Raw genomic sequence first — 21,154 nt, 5'->3', positions numbered from 1 at the left:
TTTTGTATGGCTTGCAAACTAAGAATGATTTTTATATTTTTAAATGCTTGAAAAAAATTAAAAGAATATGATTTTGTGATGTGAAACTACATGGAATTCAAATTTCAATGTGCATAAACAAAGTTTTACTGGAGCACAGCCATGCTTATTCATTTATGTATTGTCTGGCTGCTTTTGTGCTACAATAGCAAAATTGAGTAGTTGTGACAGAGACCATAAGTAGCCTGCAAAGCCTATAATATTTACTCTCTGGCCCTTTATGGAAAAAAGCTAGCTAATCTCTAATTTAGAATTGTGTAGTTTAATCCACCTTTAATTTTGATTTAGTATGTAATCCTAAGGAAATTATTTTCGTTTTAATGTATTTTTTGAGAAATTTGGCAGTTAATATTCAGTGGTGATGCAGATCTCATGTTTGTTCTCTGTTTTTTTATATTATCCTATTGTCAATCTTATTTAATGATATAGATCAGTGGCTCTCACACTGTGATCTTCAGATCCCTGGGTGTTCCTCATATCTTTTTAGGGGGTCCACAAGGCAAAACCTGTCTTGATAATAATGCCAGGATATTCTTTGCCTTTTTACCGTGTTGACATTTGCACTGATGAAGCAAAAGCCTTGGTGGCTAAAACTGCTGTGCCTGGGCAAGAATCAAGACAGTGGCACCAAACTGTAACAGCGTTCATTGTATGTACTTGTAAAACCAATACTAGTTTCTCCTAAAAATGTCACAGATAATGCAGTAAAAACTGTTAATTTTATTAAATCTCAGCCCTTAGCACATGTCTTTTTAATATTCTGTGTGAAAAATGAGAAGTATATGTAAAGCACTCTGCATACTGAACTCCCATGGTTATCTAGAGGAAAAGCATTTGTGTAGTTGTTTGAGCCATTTGCTAAACTAACTGCTTTATTCGTGAGACGCTATTTTGCTTGAAAGAACAATTGACAGACTTGGGTATTTGGCCAATTTTTTCCTGAAAGTGAATGAAGCAAGCTGACACTTCAAGGAAAACAACTGATAGCATTTGTTGCCAATATTAAAATTCAGATTTTCCACCCAAAATTAGGATTTTTAGATAATTTCTTACTGCCATTTTGGGTTTGGCAGTTTCTCAATACTTAAAAGAATTTTCTGATGAGGTCAGTGGTGATATTGACAATTTTTTTGTGTGTGATGTTATAATAATAAAATGTGGTTTCAACAATTGGAAGATCTGTGTAACTCAGGGAACCAGAACCAGTGTTCTCAAAATCACCAGTGTGTGATGTTACAAACTCACGTGCAGGTAAAAGATCCATTCAGCATGTAAGATAGACCCATGGATTTGAAAGTAACAGAAATGGAAATTTCATTGATAGGATTTTATATTCTACGTTGCAACTAAGCTTTAAGAAACTACCACTTCTAGAATTTTGGTGTAGTTATCGAAGAACAATATCCACAATTATCTGAAAAGGCTACTAAAATACTTGTTTCTTTTTCAGTTACATATCTATGTGGCATTTTCTTCATATTTTCCAGGTAAACAATGTATGACAATAGATTGCGAGTGGAATCAGATATGAGAATCTAGCCATCTATTGTTAAGCCAGACATTAATAAGATTTGCAAAAAATGTAAAACAGTGCCACTTCTTGCACTGAATTTTTTGTTTTGTTTTGGAAAATACAGTTATTTTTCATAAAAATTATCTTAACATGTAATGGGTTTTAATATTTCATTTACATTTTTTTTTTTTTTTTTTTTTGAGACAGAGTCTCGCTTTCTTGCCTAGGCTAGAGTGAGTGCCATGGCGTCAGCCTAGCTCACAGCAACCTCAAACTCCTGGGCTCAAGCAATCCTCCTGCCTCAGCCTCCCGAGTAGCTGGGACTACAGGCACAAGCCACCATGCCCGGCTGATTTTTATATATATATATATTAGTTGGCCAATTAATTTCTTTTTATTTTTATGGTAGAGACGGGGTCTCGCACAGGCTGGTTTTGAACTCCTGACCTTGAGCAATCCGCCCGCCTCGGCCTCCCAGAGTGCTAGGATTACAAGCGTGAGCCACCGCGCCCGGCCTCATTTACATTTTTTATCAGACTTATTTTCTAAATATAAATATTGGTAAATATTTACAGATACAATCCATATAAACAAAAGATTTTTGGAGTCCAAAATCCACTTTTTTAAAAGTGTAAAGGGAGGTCCTGAGACCAGAAGGTTTGATAGGTATTATAGATAATGATCTGACCGTGAAGTTAGTTATGTGAACGGGGAGAAGGAATTTTCACTGTTACAATAGTTTAGTCGCACCTATTATTCATTTTCTGTCTGAAAACTAAGATGTAAATATAGACCAAAGTTCTTTCCAAATGCTTGTGGAAGAGGCTGAGACGAAAATTTCTAAAAATTCAGTCTTTAAAAAAATGCAATTAGCTTACATTTTCGAGATACAGATGGTTACCTAAAAGGACACCTCTGAGGATGCATTGTATAATTGTATATAATTACAGGTTGAATGTCCCTAATCTTAAAATCTGAAATCTGAAATACTTCTGGTCCTAAGCAGTCTATTTTGCTTTATATGTATTAACTGTATTCTTCCTTTAAAACCTTGTGTAATAAGTAATATTATTAAGTAACTTGCTATTTGGCCTTTAAGAGCTTGGATTCAAGTACTTTATTTTTTGTCTTACTCCAAAGCTCTTACGCTTTTCCCTTCACCATAATGCTATTGTCTATAGCAGCTGTGTATGAAAGCAACAGTTTTCTGTAAACTGTTTACAAGGTCTTGTGGTAAAGGCTCTTAATTTCAGTTTGATGATCAAGGCAAGGAGATTGTCTTCCAGAGTTATAGAGAGAAAGTGTAAAAGTGAAAGGAAGTAAGCTGAAACAAATTGTTAGACACTGGCTTCCATCAGTAAATTATAGCCTTCCTAATCTATTTGGATAATACGAAAACATGAATAATTAGGAAGATTTGTATTCTTTTGGCTGATTCTCAATTTAATATCTGTTTACTATTGTGATCATATTTCTAGGCTTCTCCAGTGACAGTGATCTGATATCTCTTACTGTTGATGTGGATTCTCTTGCTGAGTTAGATGATGGAATGGCTTCCAATCAAAATTCTCCCATTAGAACTTTTGGTCTCACTCTTTCTTCGGATTCTTCAGCACTAGGGGCTGTTGCTTCTGAAAGTGAACAGAACAAAACAGAAGAAGAACGGGAAAGTCGCAGCCTCTTTCCTGGCAGTTTAAAGTCCAAGCTTGGCAAGAGAGATTATTTGGAGAAAGCAGGAGAATTAATAAAGTTGGCTTTAAAAAAGGAAGAAGAAGACGACTATGAAGCTGCTTCTGATTTTTACAGGAAAGGAGTTGATTTACTCCTAGAAGGTGTTCAAGGTACAGTTTTATCTATATTAATATATTTTGTTATGTTCTTATGTTGGTATCTGGAAAAAAAGTATATACATATATCTTCTGTATAGTCCTATATAAAAACAAAACTGAAAATGAGAAAATACTAAAGCTTAAATGACCTATGGATGGAGATATACTTTTTAGCTACATGAGATGTTAGACATCATCAGAGATACTTAACCCTACTTCGATCAATTTATTTACAAAAACAGGATTTAAAAATAGTCAACAAGTATTTAAGTCTCTTATATGAATAATAATCTTTTTTCTGACTTGATTACATTATTCACCAGTTTTTTTTTTTTACCTCCTTCAAGAGTAATCCACAGAGATTCTCTAATGTACTTACTGTTTTTTAAAAAAATTTTTAATTATTATGGGTACATAATAGTTGTATATCTTTATAGGGTACATGTGATGTTTTGAGGCAGGCATACAATGTGAATTAATCAGATCAGGGCAATTGTGGTATCCATCACCTCAGGCATTTATCATTTTTTTGTGTTAGGAACATTCCAATTCCATTCTTTTAGTTATTTTAGGGTATACCCTAACTCTGTGATCACCAACCCCCAGGCTGTGGACCCATCACCACCTGAGCTTCATACTACCCTCCCCTAACCCACGGCACCCTACCCCACCCCACCCTAGTCCATGAAAAAATTGTCTTTCATGAAACTGTTCCCTGGTGCCAAAAGGTTGGGGACTGCTACTGTAACTCATTGTTGATTATAATCACTTTGTTATGCTATCAAATATGGTTCCTTCTAACTATATTTTTGTACCTATTAACCATCCTTACTTTATTCCTTCCTCCCTGCTACCCCTCCCAACCTTTGGTAACCATCATTCTACTCTCTGTCTCCATGAGATCAATTGTTGTTAATATTACCTCCCACATATGAGTGAGAACATGTGAGATTTGTCTTTCTATGTATGGTTTATTTCACTTAACATGATGTTCTCTAGTACCATCCATGTTGTTGCAGAATGGTGTCCTTTTTGTGGCTGTATGATATTCCATTGTGTATGTACACCATACACATTGTGTATGTACACCATGATTTCTTTATCCATTCATCTGTTGATGGACCCTTAGATTGATTCCAAATCTTGGCTGTTGTGAGTAGTGCTGCAGTAAATATGAGAGTGCAGATGATCTTTTCAATAGACTGATTTCCTTTCTTTTGGATATATACCTAGCAGTGGGATTCCTAGGTCATATGATTGTTCTATTTTTAGTTTTTTGAGGAACCTCCATACTGTTCTCCATAGTGGTTATAGTGCATTTACTCTTGATGACCTGAAGAGACAAGCTGAAATGAGCTTTTAAATTAAGAACTTAAAAGATTCTTGGATTTGCCTACTATTCTGTTGTTAGTTGTAGTATATTCTCAACTAATTAATGGAGGTGATATGGAACAGGGAGATGTAGCTGCTGAATGTAAGTAGAACTTATCTTTTTTTTTTTTGAGACAGAGTCTCACTCTGTTGCCCAGGCTAGAATGCCATGGCATCAACCTAACTCATAGCAACCTCAAACTTCTGGGCTCAAGCAGTCTTACTGCCTCAGCCTCCTGAGTAGCTGGGACTACAGGCATGCGCCACCATGCCTGGCTAAATTTTTTTGTATATTTTTAGTTGTCCAGCTAATTTCTTTCTATTTTTAGTAGAGATGGAGTCTTGCTGTTGCTCAGGCTGGTATTGAACTTCTGAGCTCAAGCAATCCTCCCGCCTCGGCTTCCCAGAGTGCTAGGATTACAGGCGTGAGCCACCGTGCCTGGCCTTTTTTTGTTTTGTTTTTAAGCATTAGCTTTTGTTTTAGTCCTCTACTTTTTCCTTATAGAAGCCAAAGGAAGCATTCTATAGTTAGTTACATGACTTTTTGGACATAATAATCAAAGGTTGATGTGACTTTCCAGTGGTTTTCTTAGAACAGTACTTCCTTGCACTGTGCCTGGTATCCTGTAGTCCAGGAGCCTCTGTTTTACTCTTTCTAGAGCATAAACTTTCAGTCTCATTACACAATGTAGACATATATCTGCCTTATAGAGTGGAACGGGGAGTATGTGGAGGGTTTTAACTGCTGCTTAACCACAATTTTGACAAACTCTCTTAATTTTAGCTTTCAGTCTCACTTCCACAGCTAGCTAGTGCCACCAATTCCTTACTGTAAGCCAGGCAACTTTCTTGAGTTTCCCAAGTTAGTAACCTCTCATCCATCTTCTTTCTAGCTTCTAAAATTTTTATGCTGTTGTCTTCTCTCTTAGTCTTTGGGGCTTAAGGTAAAAGCCCTAATGGCTTAAATTATTTTGCTGCCATGTTAATAGAGTTTCAGGAAGGGACATAGCTAAATAAATGTGTTCAAGTTGCTATCTTTAACTGGAAATTTAGATTTTTGCAATCAGTACTTATTTTGGTGGGCTTGGGGAATCAAACAGCTTTTAATGTTTTATGTGTATAGCAATAAGAGGAGTTGGAATTTTGCAGGTTTTTTTTGTTTTTTGGTTCTTTTTTGGTTATTGTCATATTGAAGTTGCTGATATAACCATTTGGAATCTGTTGACACAGTTTCAAATGATTCTGATATTCATTTCCCATTTTTGTCTTGATATGTATGGTTATATAATTTTAGTTATCACTTTTAAGGTTTCTAGTTGAGAAACTACTTTCGAATTCTCTTGTTTTCATGGTTTGATTGATAGGTCATTTTGATCCTAATTTTGTTTATCAAATGCTTTCAAAGTCGGTTGGGTTTTTATTTGTTTGTTTGCTAGTGGGCCATTCTGGTTTTAAAACTCTACTCATTTTTGTTCTTTGCCTCAACTCTCATTGAGTTGGGAGTATAAATGGGGATGAGTTGCGAAATATCTTCTCTAATATTTCCCTTTTCTTTTCACATAATTATGTACTAAAATATCACTGGTATTCAATTGGCATAGATAAAACATATCAGTGTAACATTTTTCTGTCTAAAAGTTATTTTCACTTAGTCTTAGAACATTTCATAATGTTACCACTTGATGGCACCAGAAAAATAAAAATCTTTGCTTCAAAATGAGAATTATAGGTGCGTATGAGCAAATAACAAAGAATATATATCATTTGGTTAGTTACTTTGCTGATTATGGTGGTGAATTATCTTTCCACTAGAACTTGATACCAAACCCACTAGACCTCTGTCTTAAAGAATGTTAACCACTTAAATATATTTCTCCTGTTTAATGTATGTCTTTTAAAACCACAATATCCATTCCTACTCTGGATTGGTTTCTGTTGCTAATGTGCCATCAAATCCAGAAAGTTAATAATTGACTAACTTGCTTTTAGTCTTTTATTCTTTATTCATAATGTGATGAATTTTTATTCAGACAAATGGTAGGAATCACAATCATAGAATTGTAATTTTTAACCAATGTGTAAAAGGGCCTCTCTTTAGTCCTCACAGTTGTACATTTGACATAAGGTCAGCACAGTGCTTCCTGTCCATGGATTCTATTTAAAAGCAAACTAGTCACCACCTAACAAACATGTAGACATTATCCTTTAATTTGTGGGGTAATTGGGAGCTCTAGCTTGTGAACTTGATTTGACATTTATGCTCAGAAGAGATGCTTCTTTGGGAAAAGTTTGTTCTGTTGTGACAAAATTGTTATTGAAACATCACTGTAACCAGTAATACCTATAAATCATTTGAATTTAACTCTTTTTGTAACAGTTGTTCCTGTGACCCTGTGTTGGATTGGCATACCTCATAATAAAATAATTCTTTCTGGATATATGGTAATCCAGAGAAAATAATCTTTCAGAGCTAAGTAGGGGTGCTTTATACAGAGTTAACAAATTTTGTTATTTCATTACTAAACTATTTCATCCTAAAGGAGATTATCTGGGTTGTTAGTAGATCTGATAAAGATGACTTGTTTTTTTTCTTACTTAACTGGCATTTCCACGTCTGAGACCAGATGCAAAAACACAATAGCAGCAGTTGTATTTGCCCATCCAGCAGAGAACAAGCATACCCTGATAGTGGTAACTTTGAATTCTCTTTTTGAATCTGACATTTCATTTATTCCCTTCTAGAAATGGCTCTTGAAATGAAGGTTCTGTCTGTTCTTCTAAATTCTCAGGTTTTTAAACATTTGAGAGAGAAAGTCCAAAGTCAAGGTCAAAAGAATCAATTGAATTTTTGAAAAGAATGTTGCGGTACATATCATCCTTTCATGTCCTTATTTCTATATTAATGGACGTGGTTGATATGATTAATCTCTGCTCTCAGTGTGGGCTTATTGGAATGGTTGTAACAATATAGAGTGGCAAATGGATTACACAAAGGTATTAATGAAATGTTTACATATCAACAATTTATTACATGCCTATCATCATGCAAGGTGTTTTTCTTACGTTATTTTTAATCTGTAGAACTACCTCATAAGTTGAACTGTGGCTGATCATACTGGGCTTTGTCTAAGGACACCAAAATTTAGAGGGTGCAAACATTTAATATAATGATTCTAAAAGCTTGGCACCTAGTTAGCAAGAATAATTATTTAAAACAGGAAGCTACCAGATGGCGAGCATTGTTAGTAACACCCATCTGTGGGCTACATTATGAATTACAGAGTTGATTTGAGAGCTGGTTTTGTGTAGTTTGTTCCAGGTGCCAAAAGTGCTGGTTTGCGGTCTTAGTAAGGTAGATATTGTGATCCCCATTTTACAGGTGGAGGAAATGAAGACTTGTATAAATTAAGCAATTTGTTCAAGGATACATGCCGGTAAGAGTTAAGCCAAAATTTTAATCTAGGTGTTCCTGAGTCTAAATCTTGTCTTCTTCACATTATGCCATGCTACTTCCCACACTTGCCCACCCCCCTGCTAATTAGATTAACTTTAAAATGGAGAGGTGACAAATCTCCATTATCAAATATTTGAGAACTTTCTTTATTTTGAATATTCATTATTTTTCCTTCTACCCATTTGTCTATTTGTTCATTCAAGCATCTATGCATCCAGTTGATTGTTCAACAAGCATTTATTACTTATATGTACTAGGTACTGTGATAGGGAATATAAAATATTTTTCTTCTAAAAATATAAAATAAAAGTGAGTGGTGGCCCTTCAAAATGAGATGTTTCTGTCAACTGTATAGCATGAGGCCGGGCACAGTGGCTCATGCCTGTAATCCTAGCTCTCTGGGAGGCCTAGGCGGGAGGATCGCTCAAGGTCAGGAGTTTGAAACCAGCCTGAGCAAGAGCGAGACCCCGTCTCTACTAAAAAATAGAAAGAAATTAATTGGCCAGCTAAAAATATATAGAAAAAATTAGCCGGGCATGGTGGCGCATGCCTGTAGTCCTAGCTATTCAGGAGGCTGAGGCGGGAGGATTGCTTGAGCCCAGGAGTTTGAGGTTGCTGTGAGCTAGGCTGATGCCACGGCACTCTAGCCCAGGGAACAGAGCAAGACTCTGTCTCAAAAAAGAAAAACTCTATAGCATGTTAATAAGGCCCATGATTATGTACTATATATCTTGTTGAAACTATGATAGATTTGTTGCCCCAGCCATACCTGTTGTTTTTCACTTGTTGCTGATGCCACACTTTTCTAATCTTCCACTCTTTTCTCCTGCCTTCCTCAGTCTTATTCTTTCCTTCCTTCCCCTCCTGTCCCTTTCACTTTCTCTGTTCCCTCCCCTTTTCTTCCCTTTTATCTCCCGCATACATTATGAATTAGTTCCTGGATGTTGCTGATATCTAATTTTTCTTTAAAAATTTTGTTGATGCTTTTGACCAGTGAGATTATTTCTAGTGATAATACTCACCTAAGAGATGTAGACAGTCTTCCACCATTTCTGTTCTTGTGTGTGATATTATAGGCGACACCAAGCTATGTTTCATAGTTTACTCCCTCCCTGGGCAGATGTGTGTTAGGCTCTCAGGGATATTTCAAAAACTATGACCTTGTGTGCAACTTGGACCATTGATTTATTCTATGAATAAGAGTTACTCAAATATTTAAAAACCCGAAGTATGAACTTGTTTGCTTTGGAAATAGATGAATATATGAGAAAGGTAATAAGTCTAATTTTGATAAAGGAAGCAAGTCACATTATTATTTCTACTTGCTGAATTTTAGAAGTGAAAATATGTAACTCCAAAAATAAAATTTATTGACTTATTTATAGTATTTATTAATTCAGAAGGTGATATGAAACTATTTTTTAGTTCACTTTATTGTTAAGTGATTGCCCAGTTGGGTACACAGTATATTATAGTATAAGGCTAGCAAAACCAAAAGCTGGCCGGGCGTGGTGGCTCACGCCTGTAATCCTAGCTCTTGGGAGGCCGAGGCGGGTGGATTGCTCAAGGTCAGGAGTTCAAAACCAGCCTGAGCAAGACCTCGTCTCTACTATAAATAAAAAAGAAATTAATTGGCCAACTAATATACATAGAAAAAATTAGCCGGGCATGGTGGTGCATGCCTGTAGTCCCAGCTACTAGGGAGGCTGAGGCAGGAGGATCACTTGAGCCCAGGAGTGTGAGGTTGCTGTGAGCTAGGCTGACGCCACGGCACTCACTCTAGCCTGGCAACAAAGTGAGACTCTGTCTCAAAAAAAAAAAAACCAAAAGCTATATTTTTTGGGCAATGGTGATATGATCCTTTTGCCTTCTAGTTTTTTTTTTAATGAACCACTTTGAGAACGTTGTTCTTTTTTAATGTTGTTTTGATGGTTTAGGGTGCCTTGCAGTTTTGTATAAATTTGAGAATCAATTTTTCCATTTCTACAAAAAAGGCAGTTGGAATTTTGATTGGGATTGTATTACCTCTGTAAATTTGAGGAGTATTGCTATCTTGACAATATTAAGTCTTCCAACCTATGAATGCAGGATGTCTTTCTATTTATTTATATCTTTAGTTTCTTTTAGCAATGATTTGTAGTTTTCAGGTTGTAAGTCTTTTACCTCTGGTTAAATTTATTCCTAGATATTTTATTCTTTTGAATGCTATTGTAAATGGAATTGTTTTCTTAATTTTCTTTTTGACTTGTTTGTTCTGGTATATGACTGATTTTTGTGTGTTGATCTTGTACCTAGTAACTTATTCAATTTGTTTACTAGCTCTAGTGGTGGTTTTTTTTTTGTGTGTGTGTGGATTCTTTGGGGTTTATATATATAGTCAGCTGTCTGTCTGTATCCATAGATTTCACACCTGCAGATGTAATCAACTGCAGATTCAACCAACTGTGGATCAAAAATATTTGGGAAATAAAAACCCAATAAAACATAAGAGCATGACAATAAAAAACAATATGAATAAAAAAGTATAACAATTATTTACAAAGCATTTACATTGTATTAGGTATTATAAGTAATCTAGAGATGATTTAAAGTATATAGGAGGATGTGGGTAGGTTATATGCAAATTACTGCACCGTTTTACATAAGGGGCTTGAGTGTCCACAGATTTTGGTACTTGGGGCCTGTAAACAGTCCCCTGTGGATACTGAGGGATGACTGTATAGGATTATGGTATCTGAGAATAGAGGTCGGTGTACTTCTTCCTTTTCAATTTGGATGTCCTTTATTTCTTTTTCTTGCCTGTTGCTCGGGCAAGAATTTCACTGGGAAAGCAGGCATCCTTGTCTTGTTCCTGTTCTTAGGGGGAAATATTTCAGTCTTACCATTAAGCATGATGTTAGCTATTGGTTTTTTATAAACGCTCTTTATCATGTTGAAAAAGTTCCCTTCTGTTCATAGTTTTCTGGATGCTTTTATCATAAAAGAGTTTTGGATTCCGGCATGCTTTTTCTGCATCAGTTGAAATGATCACATTCTTTTTCTCCTTCATTCTATTAATTACGTTGATTTTCTTATGTTGAACCACTCTTGCATCCCTTGGATAAATCCCACGTGCCACAAAAGGATTTTATCTTAAGTTAGAACCCAGTTGTGCCTTTTGGACTCTCTAGTGTATTTTGTTTTTCATTGTAATGTAGTTGGAAACGATGACCTGCTCGATGAAGTACGAGCCTTTTGTCCATCTGTCTGGAACTTGAGATCTTACTTTTCAAAGAAAAGCAGTATTAAACACATTCAGGATATTTCTATTATGAAAATACTGCACAGCCTTTTTTGTTTTAATATAAAACATGTACTCTTCACTATAATTTAATAAATTGCCTTGAGAATTTTTCAGATTTTAACTTTTGAAACTGACTAGAACATTTGAAAGCAGTAAAATTGAGATTTTTTAAAATAAAAATTTAAAATGATTTAAATGTGCTATTTATTCTTCCTTCTTTCTTTTCTCATCAGCAGTCTGCTTTTTCCATTCTTTGGTTGTTACAGGAAGTATATGTCAACAGGAGAAAGCTATTATTCATGCAGTGAACTCAGAAGGAACTGTTTCATAGGTTCAGGGAGAAGTCTTTAGATTCTCTATTCTGTGCATTCATAAATGAAAAGAGTTGCTTTTTGTTTTATTTGAAAAATTTTTTTTTCTGCAGCAGTCTTCAGAGAAGGGGCAGGAGAAGAAAAGGTGAGAGTTGCTTTTTTCTTTTCTTTCTTTCTTTTTTTTTTTTTTTTTTGAGACAGAGTCTTACTCTGTCGCCTGGGCTAGAGTGCCATGGTGTCAGCCTAGCTCTCAGCAACCTCAAATTCCCTGGGCTCCAGCAATCCTTCTCCCTCAGCCTCCTGAGTAGCTGGGACTACAGGTGCTCACCACCACGCCTAGCTAATATTAGTAGAGACAGGATCTTGCTCTTGCTCAGGCTGGTCTTGAACTCCTGAGTTCAGGTGATCCTCCTGCCTCAGCCTCCCAGAGTGCTAGGATTACAGGTGTGAGGTACTGTGCCTGGCTGAGAGTTGCTTTTAAATTACTATATGCTCAGGTAATTTCCTCTTTCAGGGTTTGTGTTAAGACTAGACTCTTTCAGTTCCAGGTAATAAAAAACCTTACCAACTCAAAAAGTTAATGTAGGAAACAGTGTTTTAGTCCATATCAAAAAGAGTGTTTTATTCAGGAACCTATTCTAGATTAAAAAAAAAAAAAAAAAAAAAGAGTGTTTTAGAGCTGGGTTTGGTGGCTCATGCCTATAATCCCAATAATCCCAACTACTTGGGAGGCTGGGCAGGGGTACATGGGTGGGGGGAGAGGATCGCTTGAGCCCAGGAGTTTGAGGCTGCAGTGACCTATGATTGTGCTGTTCTCCATCCTGGATGACAGAGCGCTCCAGCCTGGTGACAATGAGACCCTGTTTCAAAAAAAAAATTAAGAAGTGTTTTATCCCACATGATTGAGTGGATCATTGGTTACATACAGCTTGATTCAGGTGTTCAAGAAATGTCACTGGTCTCTGTCTTTCCATTTGCCTGTCTGTGTTCACATGCTGTACTTGCTAGCTCCTTTCTCTGATTCCATTGTATCTTCATGGTGTAAAAGATAACCCTCCAGCAGCTCCAGGTTTGCAAAGGCTTCTTCCTCAGAATGCTAGAGGAAGAGGGAGTTTTCCCCCATGGCTCTAAAAAGAAGTCTCAGAGAGGGTTGGCCTGTCATGGATTATGTGCTTCCATCTCTGTCTTTCTAACCTGATTAGGCATGGCTTATTTGTCATCCCTGGGAAGATGGACAGAGCTGTCACTGATGAATCCCATGAACTGAACAGTATAACTATAGAATGTGGAGGGAGTGATCCCAAACAAGGAAGGAATATTGGGCAGAAATGAACAAATAGGAAATGTCATCCTCTACTTATTCTTCATGACCCAGCAGTACCATTTATTATTTTTTCTCCACCTGCCTTTAAAAAAATGGTTGTTTTGGTTGCTCATTTTTTTCTCTTATGTGTTTCTTGGGCTATAATTCTGTAGATAATAGACATTATATATATATTTTAAAACTTTTAATGGAAATATAATATTTGCAGAAAAGTATATATCGTAAGTATATAGCTGAATGTATTTTCACACATGGAACACTCCCATGTAACTGGCATCTGGATCAAGGGGCAGAACTTGACTGGCATTCTAGAAGCTTTCCGATGTCCCCTTCCAGTTACTGCCTCTTCAAAGTTAATCATTATTCTCATCTTAAAAGTATTGAGTAGTTGAGGCCTCCTTTTCTATTCCCATTCCTTGCAAGGGTAGGGGTCCAGTTTGAGAGCATCTTTTCTGTTGGTTTGGCCCTCTTCTGTGCAGTTTCTTTTATGGATGATGGTTCTGTTGTAATTTGTTTTATTTCCCTATTCACAGTAATATGAAGATCACGGTATTCTTTGTTTCCTAGTAATGCTGAAAATGTCGGCCTTGGGTGGATTTATTTACTCTCTTTATCTTTTATTTGTTCTTTGAGAAGTTACGTGGGGAGATTTGAAATTGGATGGCTGCCATTGTCTTCTCCAGGCCTGAGAGTCCACACAGATTGTTTTTAAATGTTCAACAACCTTTGCACTCTTGAAATACACCTTACTCTGTTGTGACATACATTATCCTTTGTATATGTCATTGGATTTGATTGCTAATATTAATATTTATTCATAGTCTGGGCATGATGGGTTGTGCCTGGAATCCCAGCACTTTGAGAGGCTGAGGTGGGAGGATTGCTTGTAGCCAAGAATTCAAGACCAGCCTGGACAATATAGCAAGACCCTGTCTCTACAAAAAAATTAAAAAATTATCCAGGTGTGGTGGCATGTGCCTATAGTCCCACCTACTCTGTAAGTTGAAGTGAGTGGATTGCTTGAGCCTAGGAGTTTTGAGGCTGCAGTGAGCTATGATTGCACTACTGCACTCTCAGCCTGAGCAAAGAGCAAGACTCCACGTCTGAAAAATAAATAAATAAATAAATATGAAGTAAATTATAGTCATCATGGCTTCTACCTCTGTGTAATTTGCATCTCTAGAAAATAGGGTCATTCTTCTACATATCCACGATATAGTTATCATACTTAACAAATTCAGTGGTAAGAACAGTTGTATGGCAAGGGTTTTAATAGTGAATTCAGTTTCTTTAATAGATATCCAACTGTTATCTCCTCACCTCAATTATATTTTTTCAACTTTGGTAAGTTGTATTTTTCAGGATGGAATTGTTTATAATATCTCCTAATCTTTTTTATGTGTGTTGGGTTTTTGTTGATTTTGGCAATTTGTTTTCTTTTTCTTTTTTCTTAATCAGTCATATTAGGGATTTATCCATTTTGTTAATGTTAAAATTAACTTTTGATTTTACTATTATATGTTTGTTTTCTGTTATATTTTATAGGTTTCTGTTTCTTTATTTCCTTCCTTCTACTTACTTTCAGTCTATTTGTGTATGTGTGTTAGAAGCTTACATCTTTAAGTTTTAGCCTCCTTTTTCTCTGTATATTTGGGATTACAAATTTTCCATTAAATACTTAGCTATATATTCCATAGGTTTTGATACATCATATCTTAATTATTAGCTCAAAATATTTTCTAGTTTTCTTTTTGGTTTTTCTTTATTAGTTTTCTATGGCTAATGCAACAAATTACCACAAACTTAATGACTTACAACACAAACTTTTTATTTATGTTTTTGTAGGTTATAAATCTGACATGAGTCTCACTGGGCTAAAATCAAGGTGTAAGCAGGACTATATATTTTCTGGAAACTATAAGGGAATATCTGTCTCCTTGCCTGTTCTAGCTTCTAGAGGCCACCCACATGCCTTTGCTTGTGGTCCCCTTTCTCCATCTTCAAAGCCAGCAGTGTTGTAGCTCTCTGACTGTTCCTTCATTGTTACATCTTACTGTGATCCTCAGCCAGGAAAGGTTATCTGATTTGTAAGGACCCAAATGATTCAGTTGGGCCCACCTCGATAATCCAGGATGATTGCACTATCTCAAGATCCTTAACCGTAATCACATTTGTGAAGTTCCTTTTGCCAAGTAAAATAACATATTCATAGGTTCTGGGCCTAGTACACGGATCTTTAGGAGTTGATTCATTAGTCTCCCTACTGTACCTGTGAATTACTTAGATGTATATAAGTATATTGTTTAATTTTGTGGTAGTTGGAGTTCTAATTATCTTTTTGTTATTGATTTCTAGCTTAAATTCCATGGTGTACAAAGAACTTAGTCTTAATGATTTCAGTTTTTTGAAAATTTTTGAGGCTTTCTTTGTAGCCAAAATGCCCTACCTTTTTAATTATTTTAATATTAGGCCTTGGTATAGGAGTGCTTGATACATTTAAAAAATAAAAAGGCTTTCATGGTATTTTCTATAGCATCACTACCCTCTTCATGTTTATAGGAAATTTTGTTACTTTTGGAAGTCTCTGTCTTATTTTTGGTAGTTAATTGATCATTGCTTGATTATAGAATAGGCATAGGCACAAAGAGTAAATTGATTTTGAATCGTAGAGGGTGTGATTAAATTATTCTCTGAGTAATTAGCACATAGCTATATTATTGGCTCATGGAGGGAAAAGTCCACAAATACATTAAAATCTTGCTATAAAATAGTTACCTTGAATTAATCCCGACTAGTAATAGTCCTTTCCCCTACAAAAAAAAAGCATATTGTAAGACAGTGAAGAACAAAGAATTTGATACACAGGGCAAATAAAAGCAAATAACTCCAAATTGGATTTTTATTGTATTTGATTGGTTTGATACTTGGAGTTGGAACAATGCCTTGACCTATGCTATTGATAAAAGGTCTGTCTTTACCCAAACAACAGGAAGTAAGATTGGAAGGAATAAATAATGAGAAGAGGCAAATATGTGAAAGTACGTGGTAATAATCCCTTTAAATGAAGTGGTCCAGTGATACAGGTAATAGAATGTAGAATTTGTGTAGTGTAATCTAGCAAGCTAGGTCAATTTAGTTCCATGCCCAGGCGGACACCTGGACAGATGTGTAGGAAAAAAACCACACATTCTGAACAGATCGATAACCATAATGAATTCATTGTTACTAATCTTATTTGGGCCCTCAATACTGTTAATTACCTTTAACATTCTTTTGTTAACTTCCATGTCTACAATCTGCAGTGATTGTTTCATATATCCACTACTTCTGTTATTCCAATGACACCACACTTTCTTGTTTTTCTACTTTTCCCTACAAAAGAAAAGCACACTGTAGTGCTTGTTTTCATCTTGTTTTTCTACTTTCTAGGTCTTTCTATGTTTATTTTGCCAACTACTTTTCCCCCCATGTGATCTTTAAATCTTTAAATGCTCTCATTTATCGAGACCTGGTCTTCAACCTTCTTACTTTCCTTAGTTGGTTTTAGCATTACATGACTTCAATATCTATCTGCAACAGCACTGTACAACAGAAATATAATGTAAGATACATATGTAATCTTAAATTTTCTAGTATCCACATTACAAATAGGGTTTCTCCTATTAACCAAGATGGATAACTTGGGGACTATATTTACCTTCCTTCCTGAAGCAACTAAACATACCAGACAAAATATATTTAACAATGGTTTTCAAGGCACTGGACATCAGGCAATAAAAGACAGTGATTTCTAAGAGATAGGAAACAAATGAAGTGAGGTTTATGAGTGCCACAGCTTACTGCCTTGAATTTTTAGGCCTTGGTGCTAAGAAAGGAAAGCTATGTGGATCCTGGCAGAACTTCTGAATTAAAGGAGATGGTGTTGATCAGCTAGAAAGACCAAAGCTTTTAGAGCTTGCAGGGTAGAGATTCAGGGTCATTGCCTGATGTCTAGTGTATTGTTTAGAGACAGGATAACTGTACAGAGAGTGGCTCAGTGTCTCCTGGAATATTTAGAGTACTGATTAGTGTATGCACATGGAGAAACTATTTAAGGCCAGCAAAGGATCTACCAAAAGGATTAGGGGAAATAATTCTGGATGCTCACACAGGGCTGGAAATAGTGTCCATTTTCATGAGGTAGTCTCAACAACCTCAATCATGTGGCATTGGGTTGAGTACTGAGAAGGAATAATAATAGTGCAGAATAATTAGTTCTGGGTCCACTGTAACAAATCTTAAAATAAACAAGACCCCAAAGGATCACCACCCAACAATTTTAAATGGTTGGCATTCAATCAAAAATTACCTTTCATGGAGAGAAGCAAGAAAAAGATGACCTTAAATGGGGGAAAAATGAACCAATCAAATCCCATCTGGCAGTGACACAGGTATTAGAAGATCAAAGACTTTTAAAGTTATTATAACTATATTCATTATGTTGGAAAAGTTAAATAGAGATGTGGAAGAATTACAAAAGACCCAGCTGAACTTCAAGAGATGAAAGGTACAATATATTTCATTTTCAGAAATGAAAAATACAAGGGGTAGGATTAGTGGCAGATTAGATTTTGTAGAAGAAAAGATTAACAGTGAGCTCAAGGGCATAGCAATAGAAACTATCCCCAGAATGAAGCATGGAGAGGTAAAATGATTTTTCTTTTTTTGAGACAAAGTCTTACTCTGCTGCCCTGGGTAGGGTTCAGTGGTGTCATCATAGCTCCCTGTAGCCTCAAACTCCTGGGCTAAAGCACTTTTCCTGCCTCAGCCTCCCGAGTAGCTGAGATTATAGGAGTGCCACCATGCCTGGCTAATTTTTCTGTTTTTAGTAGAGATAGGGTGTCACTCTTACTCAGGCTGGTCTTGAACTCCTGAGCTTAAGCAGTCTTCTTGTCTGGGCCTCCCAGAGTGCTACGATTACAGATGTGAGCTACTGTGCCCAGCTGAGAGGTAAAATGATTTTAAAAAATTAAACCAACTTCACTGATCTACGGAACAATTTCTATATGTAATTGGAGCACCTGAAAAGGGAGGAGGGAACAAAGTATTTGAATAAATAATGCCTGAATACTTTCCATATTTGATAACAATTCACAAGTCCAAGAAGCCCAGCAAACCCCAAGCACAAGAAACATGAAAACTACACCAAAACACATTATAATCAAATTGCTCAAGACCAGTGATAAAGAGAAAATCTTACAATTAAAAGCAGGCAAAAGGAAAAAGACAGGTCATGTACAGAGCAAAGACAAGAATAACACCAGATTTCCTGTTGGAAAAAATGCAAGCAAGAAGACAATTGCTCAATATCTTTAATGAAGAGAAAGGGGAGAAAAACCATTTCAAGTGAGAATTTTATATCTAGTCAAAATATGTCTGAAAAATGAAGGCAAAAATAAAAGAATTATTAATTGGGAGTGATGGATATGTTCATTATTTTGATTGTGCTGTCTTCTCTCTGTTTTTTTTTTTGGTTGGTCTAGCTAAAGATTTGTCAATTTTGTTGATCTTTTCACAGAACCAATTTTTGATTTTGTTTTGTCTATATTCTTTTTTTTTTTTTTTTGAGACAGGGTCTCGCTTTGTTGCCCAGACTACAGTGAGTGCTTTGGTGCTAGCCTAGCTCACAGCAACCTCAAACTCCTGGGCTCAAGCAATCCTGCTGTCTCAACCTCCCGAGTAGCTGGGACTACAGGCATGCGCCACCATGCCAGGCTAATTTTTTCTATATATATTAGTTGGCCCATTAATTTCTTTCTATTTATAATAGAGACAGGGTCTCGCTCTTGCTCAGGCTGGTTTTGAACTCCTGACCTCGAGCAGTCCGCCCGCGTCGGCCTCCCACAGTGCTAGCTAGGATTACAGGCGTGAGCCACCGTGCCCGGCCTGTTTTCTCTATATTCTATTTCATTGTTTTCTTCTCCTTTGTTTTTGTGTAGTTTGCTCTTAATTTTTTAGATTTTATCTTAAAAGGTAGAAACTTGTTATTGATTTGAGATCTTTTCAGTGTGAGTTTGAGAGATATAACTGTCACTGTAAGCTTTTGCATCCCATAAATTTAGAAATATTGTTTTCGTTTTCATTGTGTCTGAAATAATTTCCAGTTTTCCTTGTAGTTCCCTTTTTGATCTCTGTATTATTTAGACCTGTGTCCTTTAGTTTTCAAATATTTGTGGATTTTCCCAATTTTCTTTTGTTGCTGATTTCTAGTTTAATTGTTATGGCTAATGAATAGACTTTGCATGACTTACATTCTTTTAAATATATTAAGACTTTTGTCCTAGCAGATGGTCTGTCCTGGAGAATGTCGTTGATTTCTAGTTTAATTGTTACAACTGATGAATAGACTTTGCATGATTTAAATTCTTTTCAGTGGAGATCCAATTCAGGTGAGTCCCCTCTAGTACCCGGAAGGAAGTCCTCACACCTATCATCCAACCATGCTGTCAGGGTGGGTAGAAGTAGCCCCTCATTAAAACACCACAAACCTTTGTTTCACTTACTAAAGCTGCACATTTTTTCTTACATAAATATTTCTCAATTTTTAAAAAATGTTTCCAGTCAATTTTCAGAGTCATTTTGATAATCATGTCTGGTTTTATCTTGAAAGAGGTTTACTCAACTTCTAATTCTGACAGTCTGAAAGTCCTACTTTCTGTCATCTCTTACAGCAACTTAATAATTGGTTTTACTATTCCTATTATTGTTTGATTCTAATCCATTTTTTTGTGTGTGAGTGATTTTTTAAAAAATGGAATCTAACCATGTCACTTCCTTGCATGAAAAACTCATTGCTTTTAGGGTAACTTCCCGAGTATTGTGGCCTACAAGGCTATGCATAGTTTGGCTTCTGCCTTGCCTTCCAGGCTCATCTTGAATCACTTCTCTTCACTTATTCTTCAGCCACAGTGGCCTTCTTTTACCTCATGGAAGGCACCAAGGTCCTTCCCATGTAGGATCTGTGCTCTTCTTGGAGTGCTTTTTTGCGTTTATTCGATTGATAACTTCTCCTTGCTCATCACACCTGAATTTCAGTGGCATTTCCTCAAGAAAGCCTTTCCTCACTTCTACTGAGACCAGAATAGATACCCTCACCTTTGTTTTCATTGCACACTGTTTATAGTGAATTAATTAATTTATTTTTGGGACAGAGTCTCACTCTGTTGCCCTGGGTAGAGTGCAGTGGCATCAGCATGGCTCACTGCAACGTCAGGCTCCTGGGCTCAAGTGATCCTCCTGCCTCAGCCTCTAGAGTAGCTGGGACTATAGGCACGTGCCACCATGCCCCAGCTAATTTTTTTTTTAATTTTGGTAGAGACAAGATTTCGCTCTTGTTTAGCCTGGTCTCAAACTCTTGACCTCAAGCAATTCTCCTGCCTTGGCCTTCCCCAGAGTGCTAGGATTACAGGTGTCAGCCACCATGCCCAGCCTACAATGAAATTGTTTGTGCAATTATTTATTGAATGAATATATCTTCATTTACCTGTAATGTCTTTGAAGACAAGGCATTTTCTTGTTAAGCATTGTATCTTCTAGGATAGTGTCAGGTACATAGGAAATTCTCTATAATTATTTTTGAATGAGAGAATGATTCTATAGTTCCTATCAGTGAGCATCTGACCAGGGGGAGGGAGAAAGCCCATAGGAAGGCTTCCTGGAGGAGTTGATAAATAAGTTGAATCCTAAAAATTGTGTAGTAAACTGCCAGTATTCAATCAGGTAGCTTCTGAAAATGTCAAATATGTTTAAAATGCCTCCTGTCTGGTATAGAAACACTCCATAAAGACACTAATATATTTCACGAAAGTTTGGCAATATACAGAATTAAACCATTTGAAATAGCATTAATTAAATGCATTATTACATTTATATTTATAGCTGTGTAAGAATTATAACTCAGTATTGAGACCTATCTTTTTGGAGCTCTAAGGGCTAATTCTTCCCTATCTCTAAAAAATTTGGTTTTGAAAACAAATAGATAACCTTTTTCC

At 36.2% G+C, this 21,154-nt stretch overlaps 1 protein-coding gene across 8 annotated transcripts in view; it reads left to right on the top strand.

Annotated features, from left to right (window-relative positions):
* RPS6KC1 (ribosomal protein S6 kinase C1) overlaps positions 1 to 21,154 on the top strand; it is a 139,058-nt gene that overhangs the window by 36,922 nt on the left and 80,982 nt on the right. For 4 of the 8 annotated variants that reach the window (XM_012781622.2, XM_075997058.1, XM_012781620.2 and 1 more), the window contains one exon: positions 3,031 to 3,393. In XM_012781622.2, coding sequence (XP_012637076.2) covers positions 3,031 to 3,393 — 363 coding nt within the window. Of the gene's footprint in view, positions 1 to 526; positions 689 to 1,489; positions 1,527 to 3,030; positions 3,394 to 21,154 lie in introns of those variants that run through there. The other 4 variants (XM_075997060.1, XM_075997061.1, XM_012781627.3 and 1 more) reach the window with 4 other exon arrangements.

Source organism: Microcebus murinus, chromosome 23 (genome assembly GCF_040939455.1).
Source record: "Microcebus murinus isolate Inina chromosome 23, M.murinus_Inina_mat1.0, whole genome shotgun sequence".
NCBI classification, from domain to species: domain Eukaryota; kingdom Metazoa; phylum Chordata; class Mammalia; order Primates; family Cheirogaleidae; genus Microcebus; species Microcebus murinus.
This window is presented reverse-complemented; position numbering and strand designations above follow the sequence as displayed.